This window comes from Micropterus dolomieu, linkage group LG18 (assembly GCF_021292245.1).
Source record: "Micropterus dolomieu isolate WLL.071019.BEF.003 ecotype Adirondacks linkage group LG18, ASM2129224v1, whole genome shotgun sequence".
Classification (NCBI taxonomy): Eukaryota; Metazoa; Chordata; class Actinopteri; order Centrarchiformes; family Centrarchidae; genus Micropterus; species Micropterus dolomieu.
The window spans coordinates 15,109,652-15,127,646 of NC_060167.1; the positions used below are offsets into that span (position 1 = coordinate 15,109,652).

The following is a 17,995-nucleotide window of genomic DNA, read 5'->3' on the forward strand; positions in this document are numbered from 1 at the left end:
TATCATCTCTTCTGAATTAGTCAAGCTGTTTTGTGTTGTCAGGTACGTTGGATCTCTTACCATGTTAATTAGAATGTGTCCGACGGTCCTAGACACATCTCTTGGTCCCCTGTTCAAATTTGATGCTTTTCTCAGTTTTATCACTGTACGTAGAGTGTCTTTGGTTTCTAACTGTTGGTTGGAAAAAACAAGACATTTGAAGACATTACAATTAGGCAATTCATAGAAAATAAGCAACAGATTAAGCAACAGTGAAAGCACTAATTAGCTGAAGCCATGGCAGTATGCATGGCTTGGGTGGACACATCACTTGTTGCATGTTGGGGGGAAAAAAAACAACTCTTGCTGTTCATCTTTTAGCACAATTGTTTTCTTCAGACATTACTCAGGCACTTTAATGCTGAAGCCAGATGAATATGCACCTCATGTTTGCATGCAGTATGAAGGTTACAACTATATTTCACCCCGAGACGTCTGCTTTCTCTGCCCTACTTCTACAGTTTCTTTTTGTTCTGAAACAGACAGAGGCTGGACCGCCCCTCACCACACAGCTGTCAGGGTCTTGGCCCAGCGTCAAGTGCTTCCTTCAATGATTCTTTGTTTTGTTCACCCCCTCCGCCCTCTTTCTGAACTTCCTCTCGTTCACTGGCTGTGGGGTCAGCAGGGTCAATATTTCTGCTGGCTGCATGCACCAGTCATTGCTCAGACGCATAACAGTTGGGTTAGAGAGACAAGTAAAGACAATTTAGAAAAGTAATATTTTATGTTTCTCAAAGTTTACCGAGAGACACATTTTGGGGATTTTGAATCTGACTGGCCTTTTTTTGTTTCCTGCCATTTAACATACAGTACTTTCTCCACTGCCAGTTCATGTGGAAAACAGCAGCCACTGGCAAGCATTTTCAGTCTCATAGCTGCTGACTTTAAGGCACGGATATCTATATATAGTTTTTACAGTTCATTAGGTTGTCAAAACAGTGTGCAGGGTCATGGAATTAAAAAAAATAAACCAGCAAAAACAGTAACTAATTTGACAAATCTACATCAGGTTACAGTCTTGGACTTTCGCCTTTTGCCTGATGACCCCCCACGACCCTGTATGCAGGATAAGCGGTTGACGATGGATGGATGGTTACAATCTTGTATCACCGTGTCTTGAGCAAATGTTAGGAGAAATCACCCTTTCATCTGAAGCCCCCTGTGGGCACAGTCAGTATGTCTAAGGCATATAGACAGAGAGGAGCACAATAGGGCTGAAAACACATGATGCAGACTGCATTAACCTCCTCTCTGTGGCCTGGCTTTGCTATTGTGCCTGAGTTACACTGAGTCCAGGCCAGCTGGCTCCGGTCCCAGTCCTTCAGTCCTCTTCACTGAAGGACGACGTGGATCAGAGCCAGGAAGAGCATACAGACACATACTGACCACCCTGCGGGACACATACATGGAAGGGATGATGCTGGAAGGCACTGAGGAGCAGTTGGGAGTGTGGAGGATAAAGTAGGGAAATGTTGCTTAGACACTGACCACCATGATGGATGGATGGATGCAAAGAAGGGGCATCTGCACTGATGAAATAAAGACGGCATGCAAATGAAGGCTGTATGGCAGGACTGAAAGTGGGGAGGAGGCCACAACTACTGATCATCCTGCCAGCTTGTTAGAAGACATAGAGAAAAGCTGCACAAAAAGAACGACTGCATGGAGGAACTGCATGGCTCAGTGGGTCAGAACGTCTGCCCGGTTCCCAGGACCTGTTGGACTTAACAGGGCTTCGGTGTCCTTTTTGACCTGAATTTAAGATGTCTTAGTAGAACGAGTCAATGAGAGCCTGTCAACCGAGGTATTTCCACTCTCTCAGATGAGACACTATGTCAGTGCAACAGCTACTGACTCAGAGATATAGTTGAAATCAATATTAATGTCTACACTAGCAGCATGGCTCAAGGGAGTGCAATGTCAGTTGTATCTCAATAACTATTGGAAGGATTGCTATGAAATTGTGTGCAGATATTCACGTTTCCCTCGACAATCCCCTGACATTTCCTCTAGTGCCATCATCCATTCTAGTTTGAATTTGTCAAATAACAGCATGCTAACACAATAACCTAGGATGGTGAATATGGTAAATATGCCTTCTAAACATTAGCATGCTAGCATGCTGACAGCATTTAGCTCAAAGCGCTGCTGTCCCTAAAGGTGGCTGTAGACTCTTATCCTTGATCCTGATATATAATTACATATAACAAATTATAAGCATAATCACAGAAAATAATCAAATTAATGTTTGATGCAAAGAATTGTAAAACTAAACTTAAATTACTAACTTATTAGTTTATAATTACAATTTGCTGGCAAGCATTAATTTACACAAGAGATGTTCTATAACAGTAACAAACGTTTCACTGATCACAATACTGTAAATCTGAAAGTGTCATCACGTAGAAGCTATTTAAGAGATCCACTAATCATGACACACACCAGCATTTAGTTCTCTGCGACTTTAAGTTCAACTAAAAGAGGAAATGTTACAGTCCACAATAAACCTGATTAACTGGTTTGAGCATGTCAGAGCTGAGACACCATCCTTTAACAACAAACTCTCACCTGTAAAGTGTCCTACATTAATGACCTAGCTGTAGGTGTGCAGTTCTCAGTATGTCCTCCTCCTTCTGCATAAGTCCTTTAGCTACAAGGCCTGATGCCAGGTCAGGGTGCTCCATAGAATTCATAACACAATCACAAGCAATACTCAGCGAGTTGCAGTTAAAACACTGATGGAAAAACATTCATTGGAAAGATGATGAATCAAAGAATCAATTCTTCTGAATTAGAAGAAGTAAGGATGAGTGATGTTCACAGTCCTGACTCATTTAATTTTAAAAAAGGAACATGGCCTATAACGAACATTTGTGCAATCCAATGTTTAAGCCTCAAAATGTATGATAGTTATTACACAACTGAAATGTAACATTATGCGTCACAAAAACTGTATAATTGTTTATTTAGTCCACATCTGTTCATTAACACGGTTTCCAATAACTGCAGTTCAAAGTCTTGTACTGTACTGAGTGAGTGCATTTTATAAAATATGTTGTATTTGAAATGCCCACGTCACACCATGAGAGTTTAAAACAGATAAGTCATCTTGAAAGCTGAATGAACAGCTCATTACCTAAGCAAGAAACCACCCAATTAGCATGCAGCTAAATTTAACTGAAAAGTGAAAATCTAGGTTACTACAGTGATTCCCAAACTTTTTGGCAAGTGACTCATAATAAACCAAATGTCCACTTGTAATCTCGTATCACTGGTTATGGCCCAAATGCAGACATGAGTTATGAGCAGATCATACATTACATTTACATTCAGATGAACCAAAGAATAAATTTTCCTTCATAGGTTCTTGGTTGTTTCATTTAGAGGATTATTGAGGCCTGAAGTGGTAAAAGCATCTCGCATTACACAAGAAGTTTTTTTTTTAATTATAGAAAAAAATATATATAAACATAAATATATAGTTTTTTTCCCCTCATCTGTTTAATCATCTTCTGACCTACCAGATGTGTCTAGGTCGGGATCCCTGCATTAGTATAATCATTGTTTCACCAGCATTTAAGTGACTATTGTTTGTAATGACAGTACACACTGAAATGTAGTCACTGCTGAACAGAATTGCTGTTGAAGCAATTATTATAATACAACGTCGACATCTAAAAAAAGTTTTCCTTTTTAGATGTCAAATTTAGCCCAGTTTAAACCTAATCACAAAATTATTGTTTACTGAGCAGACATGGTTACACTGACGCTAAGCCAACCAAGAGCCACTCCAATAAAATATGTGAGAAATTTTTAGTAATCTGCGTCAGACCATTTACACCCAAGTGACCTTAATTTAAGAATTAATTCTGACCTAAACATAGTTATATGAATAGTCACCTTTTCCATTCTCCACGTGGGACTGTTTTAAGCTGACATCACAGATAAGGAACTAGGGTAAACTTCTTCCTGATCCTTCTGGCTGTGGGAAGCAGAAGTTCACATTAATATCACATCTGAGGACTACTACTACAAATAAAAGTTAATGTCACTTTTTAACATTCACATTCAGTGATGTCCCCTACTGACAAAGAGATGTTTCATTCTGAACAAATAAAAGGATTTCTTACCCGACCATAAATATGACGAGGGGGTATAAAAATAATCTCTATTTTAAATCAGCCCACATGTTGTACTTGTGGTTTTGCAGAGGAAAGGTCAGAGGCTCTGTCGCTGCCATTTTTATGGCTTCCTGCCAAACATCCCACCCCTCTTCTTCTTTATCTCACCTCCTACTCACTTGCACTTCTTTCTCACTACCTTTTACCTCATGCGCGTTTATGCTTTTCTATCAGCAATGTATGGTTAAGAAAAAAGTTGTAAATGCCACAGAACACTCTTTTTACATCTGAAAGCAGATCATGTTTATCACATGATGCAACAGTGACCACAGACATGATTCATCGGTCTCTGAAATATTTAAGGAATTACATTAAACTTCCACAGTGAGGTAAATGTAGTGAGATTTCAGTACTTGTGCTCTGCCACCACTTCCTTTTTAGCTCGGGCTTTTCTTAACATGTCTGCACCATTGCCTCATGTTTCTCATGTAAATTTGCACATGTATGCAAAACCAAAGTATTGTAATGTAAGTAGTGTAAAATTTGAAATATGGGACATTTACTTGTGATGGTGTTTGTTAGTTTTTTTGTTGTATGGTAGTGCTACTTTAGTTAAAAGGTCTCAATACGTCCCCTAACCAGAAGAGAAGACAGGGAAATCTTTTGGCTTCACCTACAGTTAAGGGGAAAAACTGCAACGTTAAAGATTTGAATGCATTACATCTTTCTTTTTTCCTCCATGAGCGATGCAATGGCTATAAAAACATCATGCTGACCGTTACAAATGACTTGTTATCTTTTCTTTCTACTGGTTGGACAGCCTTATCTCCCCATAAACACACAGTAACATCCAAAAACAGATAAACACGAACTAACACTGTATAGTTTGTCATAAGAATTCTGTATAATTGTGTTGTTTTGCTAATTTTATTCACAGCATGGTCAAACGTGCATTTCTTTTAATCCACTGTTTGTGTCATGATTTGGTCATTGGTAATTTCTTCCTTATGATTGTGTGATCATTGTTTATGTCGTTTTGTGTCTTGCAACTTTCACCTCCTTCCTCCTCGCCAGGCCTACTGTAAAAACAAAACTAAACAGCATGTTTGAGTATAGCCTACCTGCGTTCAGTAAGTAAATGAATAAAAAGGAATTGCTTGGGCTGTCAAGGTTGGATCAGTGGGTCTCTTACTCTGCTAGATGACAACTGGAGCTATATTCAAGACTCAAACTGCTCCTTATCTACCTGAAGTGTACTAAAGTGAACCAACAGCCTGCAAATAATGTATTCATTTAAAAAGTATAGTATACTTGAAGCAGCGCTGCCTGGCTTTACAAACACATGTATTGGGCTCAGTTTCATATACTCCCGAGACGGTTCGTGATATAACTCAAGTGTAAGAATTAACAAGGTTACACCTTTAAATACCCCCTCCTTTCTCTTCAGGCTTTAGTATCTGCGATTGCGCGTCAGCCCTCATTGGCTGACGGGGATAATCGGTCAACAAGAGGACCGGGGAGAGGCAGGAGGGCATAGGGGCAGCATGTTTACAGCTACTTACACTCATAATTAGCCTTTAGCTGTTGTAAACTACTTACTCGATTTATTTATTTATTTATCTATCTTCCTCCGGAGACACGAAGCTGGTTTCAAGGCTGAAAATGTTGTTGTGCCGCTCAGGGAGGCAGCGGCTGGCTGCAGCGGCTCTGGATCAGGCTTTCAAGTCAACTGGCTCGCCTCTTGTGCAAGTTAAAGCAAACAGACTGAGAGACGTGACTTTGACATTACGCAGAGACAACACGTTTCAGCGACACCGGTGTTTCTGCGTGTCCGTCTGGGGCGTCGATTCAACTCTTGTGCAACTGGGGAAGCAATCGGACCCGCAACACGTCCAGAACTCAGACTGGTCGGCTGGTTTTGTAAGCACGGACTGGAGACACTTGGACCGGGTGGCTGCTATAGCTGAGAGTCTCTCCCAAAGCGTGCAAAGTGACGGCGGCAATTCACACAGTATCAGGCGGCCGCTTGTTCACGTGAACAGGCGCTACGGCAAGGGAGGAGAGTCGGTGGGCAGTGTTTTGTTCACAGGTAATGTTAGCTGGGGGTTTTTCAATCGATGCTGCTCCACCAGGACCATGCAGACCAGATCCTCCTCCACCGCCACGAAGAAGAGCGACGCCAGCGAGGGACAGGCGGCTGACAACAACAAAAGGGTAATCCTCAACTACTGAACTCAAGTGTTTGTGTAACCCCAATGACCATTTAATCAGATCACACAGGTACGAGTCTGTGTCCACACAGTGATCAACTGGTGGGGAACACCGTGAACGTGTCTCTGACCTCAAAACCATAAAATATGCAAAGGGCTGCCAGCCTGCCGGGGCCTCTTCGGTAACAGCCATCATGTAAGCAGGCAGGATTGTTATACAACACTGCATGACGCGCAGCCCCATGCGGGCTGTCTACGTTTGCAGGGAATACACAGAAGTTACAATGCATAAAGATCCGCATTCACAACTTGAATCTGAAGCAGAGAGTTGAGAGTACTCATTCTGAATCACTGTGCAACAGGCTCGTTGACACCTGGCTGTTCAACTGGACATGCTGGCTCCTTCTGTAGGAAGTCACTGGAAGAATGAGTCATTCAAATTAGATAGGTTTAGGACAGAATAAGAGGTGAAAGAGCAGTAGATTAAAAAGTGGGTGAACTTGACCTACAATGACTTTTGTTAGATAATTACTGTACACAAGACTAAAGTGTACAGCCAGGCTGGATGCTCTCTGAGGCTGTACTTGGGCACAGAGATGATTTGAGCTAAATTATTTTGATTTTTATTTAAGACTAGGCCAATTATATATTGGCAGATTATTGTAGATAGCATATTGTTACTAATGTTGGTCAACAAGTAACAATAAATAGCAGTAAAGAAATGCCAAAACTATGTTTTGATATCGGGCTCTGTGGTATGGACAAAAGAATACCTATTTTGATCATAAGTCTTGCTGTAATCTAAAGACTTTATAGCCATTATTCATCTTCAAAATCCTCCCTTCTGCAAGCATCTAATGTAGGCACATCACCACACTGCCAATTTTATGAAGTGGGCAACCTGGATTCTGGTGGATTTTGTGTCTTGCAAAGTGGGAATCAGAAATCAGAAATACTTTATAGATCCCCAAGGGGAAATTCTTTCCAAATTGCTCACTTGCATATCAAGGTATAAAGAATATAAATAATAGAACGTAGGTAAGTAGAATGTACAAATATAAATATAAAGCAGTGTGGATATGTACAGTGTTTTAACGTATTAAAGGAATGTAATGATCATTAGTTGTAATGAATTACAAAGCAATGGTAATAATAAGTATTAGAGTTAGAGTTGATGTGGAATAGGTAGAAATATGAAATATAAATGTAAGGAGTGTGGGTACAGTATTAACAGAAGTACTGGTAGAGTTGATAAGTCTGGGTCCTTTAAAAAAAGTACAAGTGTCATCACCTAAGGTAATTTATGAGATTTTGGCTTTGTGCAACTTTTTTACCCCCACTCATATGCAGTAGTACTCACAGAGAGCTGTAAACACAATTGATGGATAAAATTGGTGCAGTTTTTCATTTAAGGAGACAAGAAATTACAGTTCTGTAGCAGGATATTTTGTTCAGTTTGACATTCAGCAGTGACTTTTTAGCTGCTCGAGCCTCTGACATTTCCCCCCTGCTCTGTCTGTGTAGTTGCACGTATGTGTGTCTTTGTTTGCATGCCACTGTGACTTCGCATATCTGTATGTGTTTTCATGCCTCTGAGAAGTTGTTATCAGACACAGCAGCCCACTGTTCCCCTCCCATACACCCTCCCTGGCACAACTCCCTTTGGCCGCTGGCTCACATGACCCTCCTACACTGCTGCCTGCCTTTACTTTTAGCAAAAGGCCTGCTCCCCTCGCCCACTCTGGCCTTGCTATTGTTTATTGTTGGCAGGCCAGTGAATACGTCGCCAAGACTCTAGCTTCATCCAGGAGACTTTGGCCAAAATTTAGCAAGACAAATTGAAGCGAAGAGAACAGATCAGCATTTTTCTCTCCTGTTCTCCTCATTGTTTCTGCCCTGTTGATTAATTGTCTGGCTCAGGCCTACAAGAGAAGACAGTTGAAAGCAAGCAGGATGTCAGTGCAGTGAAAAAGGCATGGAAGGATATAAATGAAAGTTACTGTTTAGAGAAAATGTCTTACATGGCAGTGAAAAGACAGCAGGCTACATCTGCCTTTTGCAGTCCCACTTTTCAGAAACAGATCTTTCCACTGAATGTGTCACATTTGACCATGGAGTTATTGAACAGGGAAGGAACAACAAGGAAGCAGTTACAAAAGTAGTTATAAATCAAGTTGCTAAACTTCAAATCAATGGAATAAGTTTTGAATGGAGAACAAATGTACATGAAATATCCTGTTACACATAGGCCTATGTAAACTTTGAAACTTCGCACATTTCAGTACAGTGCTTCAGTCAGAAATCTAGAGCATTACATATTGAAAGCTCATTTATTTTTCCATTTTTTTGTAAGGTAAAAGTTACTCTTATGCATATTATTACCATAGTTATAATTTCTGTATTCTTTTATCTGCTTATTTCTGCCAAAATTCACAGGAAAAGTATCCTTATACACAAACACATTTCTCATCAGCCTAAATTTTGTCCTCGTCACTGTTCAAGTTGTCCTAGACTACTATAACAATAAGTTCCCTGTTAAAGAGGTCACGGTAGATCGTATTCTTTGCACTTAAGTTGTCTCAGCTTTGTAGGCACACGGTCAATACTTTGTCAAAAATTAGGCTCATTCCATAGAGGCCAGAGCTACTTCCTGTTTTCTCAGAGAGGGAATACGTTTCCTTTTGACATATTTAAATAACCTGTCTTGAAATGGAAGCACTGGATACAATGTCCTCCCGTCAGCTGCCATTTCTTTACTTTTTCCAATTACAGTTTAACAGCCCTAATCATCAAAACAAAAAAAATATTAAATATGGGCAATACAAATTAAATTATTTTCCCCTAGCAGCTTTAATCATAATGAAAGCTCAAATTAACCTGAAAGGACGCCCCAGACTTACCATAGCAGCACACTAGAGGAGCCCCATAGCACTGGGTATCAGAAACTCTTAAATAGTGAACTCTGGTTCTGAATGCATGGTTGGATATTTGGGCTTATTTATTCGTACTTTAGCCAGATATTTCCTGATTAAGGTAATTTTATTTTAAAACTGAAACACACAGGGCTACTTTTGGACTGCCCTCCTGCATGCTGCATCTGTGATTCACTACAGATATTTCTCCTATTGTCTTGTTCTTCATGATCCATAATAAATTTATTATCTTCATTATGGGCCCATTTACACTAATGGTATCCCTATACCTAATCATTTCTAAATTCCCAAAAGGAGTCCTAGCATTCAAGTAACACGCTTTTAAAAAGTTCAGCTTGTCCCTGGAACTCCTGCTGCACCATAACCCAGTTGCACCCAGGTATTTACTCAAATGGTTTGAAGAGGTTTTCAGTATGCTGCCAACACAGCTCAAAGCCTGGGAAAATGTATATTGCAGTTTCACACAGTATGTAACAAAAACCATGTCAGGACACTGAATAAATGACTACCTACAGATTAGTATTAAAACAAATCAATTATGTTTTGAGAGAGGGATATGATGAAAGATTTTCACATATGACAACAATTTTAAGCCAAATGACTGTACAACACCACAAAGCTTTGTTTAGTCAACTCAATGCTGAGTACATCCGGCACTCAAATTTCATTTTTCCTTGCATTAAAGTTTAACAACTGTGTAAGAGTTTACATGAGTGGCATAGAACTATTTCTTTTTTTAACTTCCTGTACAGGTTCTGCTGCATTAAGCAGGACTACTGTTGTAAAATGCAGCCCTTCAGGATTTAGAGGGAGGATTATGTTTATTTACATATTGTACTGTTAACATACTGCACTCTTTATTTAAATTCCTTCTTCCCAAGCTGCTCTGAGTCACGCCTCCATAACCAATGTTCTGTTGCAGTCTGTTGTCTGCTGTGGTGGCCTTATTGTTGTGCTGTGTGTAGTTCACTAATCTGTTTTACTGCCAGCACACACTGGAGTGACCTGCCTGTTCCCTGCTACATGTCAGACAGCTGAAGTGTGTGTGTGTGTGTGTGTGTGTGTGTGTGTGTGTGTGTGTGTGTGTGTGTCAAACACACAGTGGGCATCTGTAAGAGAGAGTGACAGACTTCATGAGTCTGAAAGGGTGAGTGATAAAGCATACAGGTGCTGGTCATATAATTAGAATATCATCAAAAAGTTGATTTATTTCAGTAATTCCATTCAAAAAGTGAAACTTGTATAATGTATAAATTCATTCCACATAGACTGATACATTTCAAGTGTTCATTCCTTTTAATTTTGATGATTATAACTGACAACTAATGAAAACCCCAAAATCAGTATCTCAGAAAATTTGAATGTTGTGAAAAGCTTCAATATTGAAGACACCTGGTGCCACACTCTAATCAGCTAATTAACTCAAAACACCTGCAAAGGCCTTTAAATGGTCTCAGTCTAGTTCTGTAGGCTACACAATCATGGGGAAGACTGCTGTCTTGACAGCTGTCCAAAAGACGACCACTGACACCTTGCACAAGGAGGGCAAGACACAAAAGGTCATTGCTAAAGAGGCTGGCTGTTCAGAGCTCTATGTTCAAGTACATTAATAGAGAGGCGAAGGGAAGGAAAAGATGTGGTAGAAAAAGTGTACAAGCGATAGGGATAACTGCACCCTGGAGAGGATTGTGAAACAAAACCCAAAAATGTGACGGAGATTCACAAAGAGTGGACTGCAGCTGGAGTCAGTGCTTCAAGAACCACCACGCACAGACATATGCAAGACATGGGTTTCAGCTGTCGCCTTCCTTGTGTCAAGCCACTCTTGAACAAGACACAGCGTCAGAAGCGACCTGGCTAAAGACAAAAAGGACTGGACTTGCTGCTGAGTGGTCCAAAGTTATGTTCTCTGATGAAAGCAAATTTTGCATTTCCTTTGGAAATCAAGGTCCCAGAGTCTGGAGGAAGAGAGGAGAGGCTTGAAGTCCAGTGTAAAGTTTCCACAGTCAGTGATGGTTTGGGGAGCCATATCATCTGTTGGTGTTGCTCCAGTGTGTTTTCTGAGGTCAACGTAGCCGTCTACCAGGAAGTTTTAGAGCACTTCATGCTTCCTGCTGCTGACCAACTTTATGGAGGTGCAGATTTCATCCATTCCAACAGGACTTGGCACCTGCACACAGTGCCAAAGCTACCAGTACCTGGTTTTAGGACCATGGTATCCCTGTTCTTAATTGGCCAGCAGACTTGCCTGACCTTAACCCTATAGAAAATCTATGGGGTATTGTGAAGAGGAAGATGCAATACGCCAGACCCAACAATGCAGAAGAGCCACTATCAGAGCAACCTGGGCTCTCATAACACATGAGCAGTGCCACAGACTGATTGACTCCATGCCACGCCGCATTGCTGCAGTAATTCAGGCAAAAGGAGCCCCAACTAAGTACTGAGTGCTGTACATGCTCATAATTTTCATGTTCATACTTTTCATTTGGCCAACATTTCTATATATACAAATAAACATTTGAATTATATCAGTCTGTGTGTAATGAATGAATATCCAAGTTTCACTTTTTGAATGGAATTACTGAAATAAATCAACTTTTTGATGATATTCTAATTATATGACCAGCACCTGTATGTGTTTGTTTTTTGTTTTTTTACAGTGGGTCATAATATATCATATCTTTTAGTTTGTCAGTGCGTTTTGTGGTGTTAGGAATTGTTTTTCTGCACATTTCCGCACTAACTCAAAATTTGCGTACATGTACACCACCTCCTGAGCTGGCGTAGGATTTGAGCGTAGGATTTGAACGTCCATATTTATAAATCTCAAAGTCACCGTGGTTTTGGGTGTACGGCAGGTGTACGCTGGAAATTTGGTGTACGCACTTTTCATAAATGAGGGCCAATGAATCTATTAACCACGAGCACAGTGATTCACAGTGCAGTGACAGCGCAGAGGTGAAGCACAAAATGAAAAAGGAAAACCGAATACACTCGAAGGTTCAAGAAGATTTTCTTTCGTTTTTCTTGGGTGTGCATGTGTTGCTCTCTGTGGCTAGGTACAGGCGGGGGTGGAGTGACAACAATAGTAGCTGAGTAAGAGTTTATCCAATTAAGTATTGTGTCATTATGTGTGTGTGACTGTCATTTATTTTGTCACAACAGTCAAGGTCAAACTTCATCCTCATAATCCTAACACTCCCATATCCTGTGATTACCGGCGTGAAAGGTGTTCCAATTACCAATGTAGGTACGGTAATTCAGATTCTAGTTTTTAAATAACACTAAATGTCATCAGGGAAGATGAATCTCACTACTTCTTTAGAAGCACAGTAATCTTACCCTGTGCATAGTTCCATTGCCAGCTTCAGAAAGTGGTAACGACAGATTGGTTCCTCTGGGTAACGTCTGAGGTTGTCCTGGACCGGCCTGTAAGAGAAACAGAAGAAAAAACAGATTGTGATAGGTCTTAGATACATTATTAGCTCAACTAGATTAGATCAACCAACACTGAACACAAGTTTCACAAAGGCTAGATTTACTGAAGACTATTGTTGCTTGTACTATATTGTAAGTTTGTGTTATTTTGCTTTCTATAGATTTAGATATCAAATTAAAGCTGTCTGTCCATATTAATAACCTTTGGTTAGTTACTGTGCAATATTTATATACTCATTAATTGTTAAAGTTAAAGACAAATACTGTACGCTTATTCGCTTTTTTGCAGAGTTAGTCACTCTCACATCTGTCCATTAAACATGCAGCTTCTGCCAGCTGCCAGTTAGCTTAGCGTAGCACAAAGACTGGAAAAAGGGGGAAATAACTACCGTGGCTCTCTCCTTAAGGTAACAAAATCTGCCTACCAGCACCCCTGAGCACTGTTTTACCATTACAATTGCTATTTATTCAGAGGTCGCACGCCTCTGAAGCAACTAGGGGTTAAGTGTCTTGCTCAGGGACACATTGGTGGATGTGTCGCAGTGGGGATTTGAACCCGGGTCCCTCACACAAAAGGTAACTCTCAGCAAGAAAGTATTAACTACTCCTTTAAAGCTTCCTTGACTGTGACAATACACCAAAGTGAGAATATGGAGAGTAACTGCCACTTGAATTGACTCAAATATTAGTCTCTGTACGTGCACAGTCCTGTCATCACTGTGTGTGCAACGCTCTATGCATCACCTCATGTCTACGTTAAGAGAAATTATACGAACCAGGGTATACACTGGCTGAAAAGGTACCTTTTAGTGCTGATACAGTCAAACTATTTGAGCATCTAAATGAGCAGACTGGTTTACTCTACACCCTGACCCTTCTCTATCCTCTCCTTTGAGAAAATAAGATTTCATCCAGCTCTGAAATTGCCCACATTTTCAAATTTAAAGCAATTTCAGAAAAAAGGTAAATAAAATGGATTCAGGAGGAGTAACAAACCGTGATTAAACACTGGCTGTGTTCGGTGCTTTACCATGTTGGTGGTGCGTCCAAGGGCTCGCCGAGGAGGTTTCCAGGACCTCTCCTTGGTGATGCTGTTGATGTAGTAGCTTCTTCCTGTGGACGGGTCCAAGTACTGCTCCCACAGGTCTTTAATCCGAAGAGGCTGCTGACCTGGGTCAGGGCTAGGTGGCTCTGGCTGCAACAGCCGTTTGTCTGGCTGCATTTTATTGTAAAGAGGGGAGTCCTGCCAGGACAGCTGGGATAAATAGGACTCTGTTGGGACCTTGTAGGCAGAAAGAGTAAAGGGTGAAATGAGAAGGAAAGAGAGGGAGAGGTGGGAAGAAGTAGAGAGGTAGAGGCAGAGGTGGACATGAGGAGAGAGACAAGAAGAAATTACTTCAATACAAATATAAAATGCACAGCAAAAATACAAAGGTCACCAGTTTAAAATCAAAACCAAAATGATAATAACTGGACATAAGTTAAACAATTCTAAAAACTAACTATGAGTTAAAGAATAAGGCTGGCAATATTCTATACTTTTACTTCTATACTTTGTTGTATTGTTAAAACTAATACGTTTTGTCTGTGCGACCAAAGCTCTCTAAAAAAAAATCCGGACACAAATATAAAATTTCAAATACTTAAACTTTTTTTGTTTTTTTTTAAGTTTAGAAATGCTTAAATAAATATTATACTTCAATATGAGTAAATAGTGCTTATGTTAAGGGCTACTTTGAAGATTAACACACTTGGTGCGCTAGTGAGTATTTACAGCAGCAGGATGGTGTGTGTTACTGACTCAAAATAAACGTCAGTGCTGCATGTCCAACATAATTAAGGTGCATATCACCAATTACGATCTGAGTTTTATGGCACAGAAGAACTTGCTATATCTGGCAACGCTGACAATACTTGTTTGTTGAAACAAGCATTATCTTTTAATGACATGCAAATGTGTGCATGTCTGAACTAAAACTCATGCCAATAAAGCAAACTGAATTGAGTTAAATTGGATGTGTGTGTGTGTGTGTGTGTGTGTGTGTGTGTGTGTGTGTGTGTTTGTGCAACTTTACAGCTTTCTTTATCCACATCAAGTTTTAACAGATAGTAAAGTAGGTGTTATATGCTGTAGATATTGTACAGTTTGCAGTCCAAATACAACATTATCTGAACAAGTATATGTGTGTGTTCAAGAGAGGGGCACATAACAAGAACCACAAAAACAGTCTCAGTGTGCAAAGAAGAGACTGAAACTCCACAGAAACCACAAAGAGAAACACATAAATCTCTAACTATAGAATAACCCATCAGACTTTGGATTAAGACAGAGCTTAGAGGAATGCATGTGCGCACCCAGACAGAGAGGACTAAAGCAACAGCTGGCCACATCCGCCCAAGCAACCTCCATGTGGCCCAGCACATAATCTAATAAATATAACAACAAAAGTAAACTACATGTGTAGTGAATGGAAGTCCCTAAAGAGTGAGCTATATAATTTCCTTATCATCATCGTTGAGTTTCACGTGCGCTGTACTGATCACCGCCAATCAAGGCTCAACATAATTGTCCGACCTGCAGCCTCTCCCGCTCCTGTGTCTGCAGAGCGCCTCCACACGCGCGCGCGCGCACACACGGATCGAAGTCAGCCAGCTGATCAGCGGACATTGACAACTACGCTGGTTAGTGTATGTATGTGGTGCAATAAAGACTTAGCCAATTCTTTACCAACACACCTGTAATAAGCATAAACATGCAAAACACCATGTTTTAATCTGCTCAGTCTCTCATCCACTGTAGCTGTGTTTTGGTTTTACACAAGCACAGCGCTAGTTCAGATAATAGCTTATTGTTACAAACAAGCTAAAGTGAAAGCTCTCTGTCTTTAGTAACTGTTCAACTTAGTTTGCCACTTACATTAAAATATGACACATTATAAACTCAGTTGGTGGAAACAGACCAGCCCTCCTCTCTACCAGCAGCAGCAGGGGGAGGAGGACGACAGGAGGGACTGAGCAGTTCATTCTTTCTCGTGAGAAAATGTCCCGGCCATCTCTGTGTCCTGGTTTTAAAATCCAGCCCAATCGAATCTGTAATTGAATAGCCCTGGTCTGCAGTGATCATAGTAATATAATGAAATTAAACTGTATGCAGCATTGTAGACAATATTTTGTCCTTGTAATCCATGTTTCCATTGCATGGATAGCCTTTGGAGATTGCTGGAAATTGAAAATTAGAGTCCACCTCCTTAAAGGGTAAATTATTATCATAACAATTTAATAATGCATTGCATTTAAGCAGAACTTTTCATACACAAAAAGCGATAACAGTAGCCTATCCTACCAGGCTGGACACGCAGTCTGCCTAAATATGTATCCCCTTTATAAAGCACAGATGATGGCCTACTATCAAGTATTTAATTTTGTGTATACTTCACATCAGGACTAATAACAGGGGTGAATATGGAGAAGTTTGTTGTTTCCTAACAAAATTTATAGTGGGATACAAAATACAAACTGGGATCCAGAGAATGTCTAGTACACTAGAGCTTCTACTGTTCATTAAGCCTTACAAAGACGTGTTGCATCAAAGAATGTACTGTAAGTTGAACTGAAGTTAACAGGAATGTTTTATTTGTGTACTGTAATTTATAAAAACTATGCTCCAGGGGGCAGCACTGAGTCTTCAGCTCACCTGAAGCTTCCTGTCTTCCCTAACTGTTTCCTACTGTTTATGTCACTGGTTAAATCAATGGTGTGATGGCTGAGAAAAGTATGCTATGCAAGGCACTTTTAATCATTTAAAAGCCACATAATTACTGATTTTTGGGGGCATACATATTTTTGACGGTGCATTGATTCTCATGCGGTCTCTTGCCAACTTGTTAAATAAAATATATTTTTATGAACATTTTCCACAGGAAAAGCTGATGAATTTTGAATCTGGAAGAAGAAGATATCTTTATTGTCACATTCACATTGTGAAATTCATTCTCTGCATTTAACCCATCCCTCAAGGGGACCAACTCCAGATGTATATATCAGTGACTAGTCAATGGCACTGACTGGAGTACCTAACATGTTTTTTAATGGTGGGGGAAACTGGAGCACCCGGAGGAAACCCACGCAGACACGGGGAGAACATGCAAACTATCCACTGGACCACCGTGCTGCCCTATATGATACTGGCCACGATTTACTACCATAACAACACCATTCTGTGTATTGTACATAATTTTATACTGTACAAACTGAATAGATTATGGCCATTCTAAAGTTATTTAACTACAAACATATTTTACAATATGAATTTAAATACAAATCAACTTGTCATGTCTTGCAACACTTGTCTTGCAACATTTTGGACATACTGACTCATCAAAAACAGGCTTAACCATGGCTGCTGCACTCCATTTATGTATACCACTGTCAGGGCTCTGTTATTGTGCATACAGTACTGGCTCACTGGAATGGCTTACTTGCTCACTTAATTGGAAAGGATCCATCATTAATGTTATTAGTTACATCTGCTGTGAGAAAGGTGTATTAACAAACTTTGTTAAAAAGCTACATTATAGCTATAAAGTATAAAATAACTCTAGTCTGAATCACCACTCACCTCCCTTTTTTCTCGTAAACAATTTACTATACAATAAAATAAATAGCAAGTAAAAATAATACAATAATTACTCCCTGAAATATATGATTCTTGCCATTATAAAATATAGAACATATTTCACTAAGTAGCTTGTTTTTAAACATTTAAAAAATATTAACAAACACAGTAATGAAAAGGTTATCCCTGTCATCATCACCTCTATGTTGTATCCAGAACAATGAACATATTTTGTCCTTTGTGAATGTGTCAGCAGCCATTTTATCCTTTTAAATGGGAAAAGTTGATCCTTGAGCTTAGTTGGTACTGACCTCTATTTTCTGACACTTCCTCTTCCAGCTTGTGCTATGATCAAGAGCTTATTCAGAGGTGGTTGCATGCTCATAGTGATTCTACCAGAAAATGACATGAGCAAGACAGAGAAGCTTTATTTATAGACCACAGATGTGACAATTGGTCAGTGTTGGAGGAGGAGATCTTGTAGGTGTGATGTGTGCCATTTTTGACTTGGAACACAAGAGATGTACACCAGAGTAAATTACAAGTTTTTTTTATCTAGTGTGAGGCATGTCATGAAACCTTACATAATTCAGACAGTAAAGAGTAAAGTTAAAAATCAGGGGTGTCCATATGGTT

At 39.9% G+C, this 17,995-nt stretch overlaps 1 protein-coding gene across 1 annotated transcript in view; it reads left to right on the forward strand.

Annotated features, from left to right (window-relative positions):
* The first annotated feature begins 5,647 nt into the window (after positions 1–5,647).
* Positions 5,648–17,995, forward strand: part of fam210b (family with sequence similarity 210 member B) — an 18,965-nt gene continuing 6,617 nt past the window's right edge. Inside the window, exon 1 of the mRNA XM_046029622.1 lies at positions 5,648–6,374. Coding sequence (XP_045885578.1) covers positions 5,823–6,374 — 552 coding nt within the window. The 5' untranslated portion in view covers positions 5,648–5,822. The remainder of the gene's footprint in view (positions 6,375–17,995) is intronic.